The sequence below is a fragment of the Haliaeetus leucocephalus genome, unplaced genomic scaffold (assembly GCF_000737465.1).
Source record: "Haliaeetus leucocephalus isolate CR32 unplaced genomic scaffold, Haliaeetus_leucocephalus-4.0 Scaffold172, whole genome shotgun sequence".
In the NCBI taxonomy this organism is placed as follows: domain Eukaryota; kingdom Metazoa; phylum Chordata; class Aves; order Accipitriformes; family Accipitridae; genus Haliaeetus; species Haliaeetus leucocephalus.
The window spans coordinates 887,645-893,626 of record NW_010972608.1 but is presented as its reverse complement, the minus strand read 5'-3'; the positions used below and the strand labels follow the sequence as shown (position 1 = coordinate 893,626).

The 5,982-nt window shown below is 50.2% G+C and overlaps 1 protein-coding gene across 1 annotated transcript; it reads right to left on the bottom strand.

The window, feature by feature from the left end:
• Positions 1 to 2,060: 2,060 nt before the first annotated feature.
• Positions 2,061 to 4,511, bottom strand: LOC104829417. The gene is made up of 3 exons (XM_010563640.1): positions 4,023 to 4,511; positions 3,250 to 3,953; positions 2,061 to 3,189 (listed from the first exon to the last, which is right to left on the bottom strand). The coding sequence occupies exons 1-3, from the start codon at positions 4,509 to 4,511 to the stop codon at positions 2,061 to 2,063; spliced, it is 2,322 nt and encodes a 773-aa protein (XP_010561942.1).
• Between the last annotated feature and the right edge of the window lie 1,471 nt (positions 4,512 to 5,982).

Genomic DNA, 5,982 nt, shown 5'->3' with positions numbered 1-5,982 from the left:
GGCTTCAGTACGTGTAGTGGTTGCTCCGGAAGACAAAAATGCCCCCCTTCCGTCTCCCTTTACTTAGCTTTTATATCCGAGCTGACGTCGTATGGTATGGAATATCTCTTTGGTTAGTTTAGATCCGCTGTCCTGGTTATGTCCCCTCCCAAGATCTTGCCCTGCCCCAGCCTGCCATTGGGGGGGGGCAAAAATGTTGGAGAGACAGCCTTGATGCTGTGCCAGCACTGCTCAGCAGTAGCCAAAACACTGGTGTGTTATCAACACCTTTCTAGCTACTGATGCAGAGCACAGTGCTATGAGGGCTGCTATGGGGAGTATTAACTCCATCTCAGCCAGACCCAATACAATCTTGACCCCTTATTCCATACCATTTGTGTCATGCTCAGGTCCCACATAATTTAATACAGATATCTTCTAACCATGCCATTGTATTTAATTCTCATTACTGAAATCCCTTCTTACCAACACTTACAACTGAAACTACATACTTAAACCACTTTTATACCCAACGTACGGATTTATACATTCTTATTAATTACTATCCCCTGTCCTTTAAGAGATAGATATTCCATGGGCTTCTTCCACTCCTCCAGATGTTCACACACAGGTTATGACTTGGGCCCCATCCATCAAGGTGAGTGGGCAGGACAGGAGAAGCAGTATGTTCGATCGTTGGGCACCGACACCGGCTTGGTTTGGGTCACCGATGCATTTGTCTGGTTCCTTGCGAAGTTCACTCCTCTGCAGTTCAGGTCATTCCTGCTACATTGCTTCCTACAACATACAACTCACATCACAGATTATTTTTCCCCCAAGGTTAAGCGTCCTTGAGGCACACACCGGGTCTCCCCATCCTTCCGCATTACCCACCAAGTACACCCAGGTCCCTGAGCAAAGACAATCCCACGAATGGGTTTGCCTTTTCCCATGGGAGGTGCAATCCACACTGCCTTCCCCAGCCACTTCCCCATGTGCACTACGGGGACCTTATCTCCTCCCACAGTATGTAGGGGTTTTGTTTGGGCAGGACCAGGACGGTTAGCAGATCCTCTGGTGTTAACTAGCCAAGTGGCTTCTGCTAAATTTGTATCCCAATGCTTCCATGTCCCATTGCCTAGCGCTCTCAACATAGTCTTCAACAGTCCATTATATCTCTCAATTTTTCCAGATGCTTGCGGGTGATAGGGTATGTGGTACACCCACTCAATGCCGTGTTTCTTTGCCCAGGAGCTTATGAGGTTATTTCGGAAATGAGTCCCATTGTCTGATTCAATTCTTTCTGGGGTACCGTGTCGCCATAAAATTTGCCTTTCGAGGCCTAAGATGGTGTTTCAGGCAGTGGCATGGTTTACAGGATATGTTTCTAGCCAACCAGTAGTTGCTTCCACCATGGTGAGTATGTAGCGCTTGCCTTGGCGTGTTCGTGGCAGTGGTCCAATGTAGTCAATTTGCCAGGCCTCGCCATATCGAAAGCCCAGCCACCGCCCTCTGTTCCAGGGAGACTTTACTCTGGTGGCTCGTTTGATTGCAGCACATGTTTCACATTCATGAGTGACCTGTGTGATGGCCTCCATGGTCAGGTCCACCCCTCGATCATGAGCCCACCTATATGTTACATCTCTCCCTAGATGTCCCGATGTCTCATGGGCCCATCGAGCTACAAATAGCTCACCCTTACGCTCCCAGTCCAGGTCCACCTGAGCTATTTCTATTTTGGCAGCCTTGTCTACCTGTTCATTATTTCGATGTTCTTCAGTGGCACGGCTTTTGGGCACGTGAGCATCTACATGACGTACCCTTAGAGTTATGTGTTCTACACGGGCAGCAATGTCCTGCCACAATGCTGCTGCCCAGATGGGTTTACCCCTGCGTTGCCAATTGGTCTTCTTCCACTGCTGTAGCCACCCCCATAGGGCATGAGCCACCATCCAGGAGTCGGTATAGAGGTAGAGTACTGGCCACTTTTCTCGTTCAGCAATGTCTAGGGCTAGTTGGATGGCTTTCACTTCTGCAAACTGACTTGACTCGCCTTCTCCTTCAGTGGCCTCAACAACTTGTCATGTGGGACTCCACACAGCAGCTTTCCACTTCCGATGGTTCCCTACCACACGACAGGATCCATCAGTAAACAAAGCATAACACCTTTTGTCTTCTGATAACTCATTATATGGTGGTGCCTCTTGGGCACGAGCCACCTCCTCAGGTGATGCTCCAAAATCTCTGCCTTCTGGCCAGTCCATGATCTCTTCCAGAATTCCTGGGCGGTTAGATTTCCCCAGTCGAGCCCGTTGCGTGATCAATGCTATCCACTTACTCCATGTAGCGCTGGTTGCATGATGTGTAGAGGGGATGTTTCCTTTGAACATCCAGTGTAGCACGGGCAATCGTGGTGCCAAGAGGAGATATGCTTCTGTACCAACAACTTCTGAAGCGGCTCGAACCCCCTCATATGCTGCTAGTATCTCTTTTTCAGTCGGGGTGTAGTGGGCTTCTGATCCTCGGTACCCCCGGCTCCAAAACCCTAATGGTCGACCTTGGGTTTCTCCTGGTGTTTTCCGCCACAGGCTCCAGGTGAGACCATGCTCCCCAGCTGCAGTGTAGAGTAGATTTTGTACCTCTGGTCCTGTCCGGACGGTCCCAAGACCTACCGCACGAGCTATTTCATGTCTGATATGCTCAAAGGCTTGTTGCTGTTCAGGGCCCCATTCGAAATAGTTCTTCTTCCGCGTTACTCGATAGAGAGGGCTCACAAGCTGACTATAACCTGGAATATGCATTCTCCAGAACCCCACAAGGCCTAGGAAAGCTTGTGTTTCTTTCTTGTTAGCTGGTGGAGACATAGTTGCTATCTTGTTAACCACATCCATAGGGACATGACGGCGTCCATCCTGCCATTTTATTCCCAAGAACTGAATCTCCTGTGCAGGTCCCTTGACCTTGCTTTTCTTTATGGCGAAACCAGCTTTCAGAAGAATCTGAATTATTCTTTTTCCCTTCTCAAACACTTCTTCTGCCTCGTTGCCCCACACGATGATGTCATCTATGTATTGTAAATGTTCAGGGGCATCGCCTTGTTCCAGTGCCGTTTGGATTAGTCCGTGACAAATGGTAGGGCTGTGCTTCCACCCCTGGGGCAGTCGATTCCAGGTGTATTGGACACCTCTCCATGTGAAAGCAAACTGTGGCCTGCACTCTGCTGCCCAAGGAATGGAGAAAAAGGCACTGGCAATATCAATTGTAGCATACCGCGTGGCTGCCTTTGATGCCAGTTCATAGTGGAGCCCTAACGCGTCTGGTACAGCAGCACTCGGTGGCGGCGTCACTTCATTCAGGCTGCGATAATCTACTGTTAACCTCCATCCTCCATCAGACTTTTGCGCTGGCCATATAGGACTATTAAAAGGTGAACGAGTCTTGCTGATGACTCCTTGGCTCTCTAGGTGATGAATCAGCTCATGGATGGGAGCCAGGGAGTCTCGGTTTGTCCGATATTGCCGACGGTGCACCGTCCTGGTAGCGATTGGCACCTGCTGTTCTTCAACTTGCAGCAATCCCACAATGAAGGGATCTTCTGAGAGGCCAGGCAGGGTAGATAGCTGTTTGATCTTCTCTGTGGCTACACCAAAAGCCCATTGGTACTCCTTTGGGTCCTTGAAGTACCCTCTCCTGAGGTAGTCTATGCCAAGGATACAAGGGGCCTCTGGGCCGGTCACAATGGGGTGCTTTTCCCACTTGTCCCCTGTCAAGCTCACCTCAGCCTCCAATATAGTCAATTCTTGGCATCCCCCTGTCACTCCAGAGATCCAGATGGGTTCTGTGCCCCTGTACCCTGATGGCACCAGCGTACACTGTGCACCAGTGTCTACCAAAGCCTTATACTTCTGTGGGTCTGATGTGCCAGGCCATCGAATCCACACAGTCCAGTATATCCGGTCATCCCTTTCCTCCTCCTGGCCAAAGGCAGGGACCCTCTATTGCTGTTTCTCATCAGAGTATTCACTGTCTGACCTTTGCGGTACCAGACCAGAAGTCCCCTCACCAGAATCAAGGGAGGTAGTTTCAGTTCTTCTATGCCTGGAGGATCGCTGAGTGCTTTCTTGGGCCTCTCCAGCAATGACACTGGCAGCCTTCTTCTTGGGTGACCCCTTCTTAACAGCTGTCTTCCCTCTCAGTTCACGCACACGGGCTTCCAGCTTAAAGGTGGGTTCACCATCCCACTTCCTCATGTCCTCCCCTTGGTCACGCAGGAAGAACCAGAGTGTACCACGTGGCATACGCCTTGGGCTCCCTTTCCCTCTGACTGGGGCAGGAGAGGACTGATTTCTTGGAGCATCCCTAACAGCCAAGGCACTGTCCTGTAGGGATGAGGAAACACAGAGATTTTCCTCAAAGTTTTGGAGCCAAGACGACACTTTCTCCACAGTTGGTGTTTCCATATCTGGACAATACATTGCTGCCAAGCTGTTAGAATACGATGCTGGGGCACCTTGAATCACCTTTCTCCACATGGCCTGTGTGCACAGGACATCCTCTGGATCTTTGGAGACTTCCTCATCGTCTAGATCACTGTAGATGACTTCCACCACTGCTAACTCTCTCAGGTACTGGATGCCTTCATCTGCGGTAGTCCACTTTTCTGAGGAATTGACAAGATCTTCCTTGAATGGATATCTTGCCCTCACACTTGAGAGGAGCCAGCTCCAGAGACTGCAAACTGCTGCCTCTTTTCCAATTCCTCTTTCAATTCCCCGGTTTCTAGCGAGGGATCCCAGCTGTTGGGCTTCCTTGCCTTCCAGTTGCTGACTATCAGCCCTGTTATCCCAGCATCAGAGCAGCCAGGCAGCAATCTGCTCACCTGGCTGGTGGCTGTAATCTTTCCGCAAGTCCCGAAGTTCTGAGGACGTCAGGGACCGGGTAGTTTCCGCTTCCTGTTTAAGTTCCCTCACTCCTTCCTCCAATTTCTTTATCGAAGGACCAGCTTCTAGATCAAGCCTTTCCTCTTCTTCTTCTTCCCTCACTAATCGATGGTATGGACCTGTTGATCTCCTTGTCCACTGTTTCCTTTTCACTATTGGGGCAATTACTGTAGTTGTTGTTGTTTGGGTCCCTATCTCGAGCATGGTGTCCTCAGATGCAGTCTGGGTCCCTGCCTCAACCGTGGTCCTCTGAGAGTGTTGAACTATGGCTCGGTAGGCATAGGCCAGGCCCCAGTACAGTGCGAGAAGCTGCTGGTTTTCATTGGGATAGGCAAGGCACCCTTCTATCAGGTGGCGCGTCAGTTTGCCAGGGTTACTTGCCTGTTCGGGTGTAAAGTCCCAGATTATGGGAGGTGATAACCGTCCTAGGAATCTGCCCAAATCCTTCCATATACCCTGCCACCCAGGGACCGGTCGCTTGAGGGCACATTTCAGTATTGCCTCACCCGAAACTTGTCTTCTCTTATATCAGAACAAGACCAGATTCCACAATACCCATAATACACCACCAGTATTAATTATTAGTATTGAACAGCTCACATAAGGGTGAACAAGGACCTCGGGAGCCTGCATAATAAAACCATTCACATCAATGCCTGGTAGGGAGAGGGAGATGTGTTCCCTCATCTCCTCCACAAGATAGCTCCCACAACACAGCAAAGCCATCAGTGCCAGGACAAAGCACATAGACATTATTTGTATTAGCATGTTCCCGCGTTCCTTCATTCTCCCCACAAGATAGCTCCCGCAGCACCGCAAAGCCATCAGTGCCAGGGCAAAGCACACAGCCATTATTTGCATTACCATGTTCCCAAACTCAGCAAGATAGAGATAAGCAAGCAGCCAACAAGCTCCGGAGCTTGCCACTTAATAACTAGCTATAGCACGCTTAATGCAAAACTGCCGTTGTCGTGCCCCACGTTGGGCGCCAAAAAGGACTGTGGTGGGTTGACCCTGGTTGGATGCCAGGTGCCCACCAAAGCCGCTCTATCACTCCCCCTCC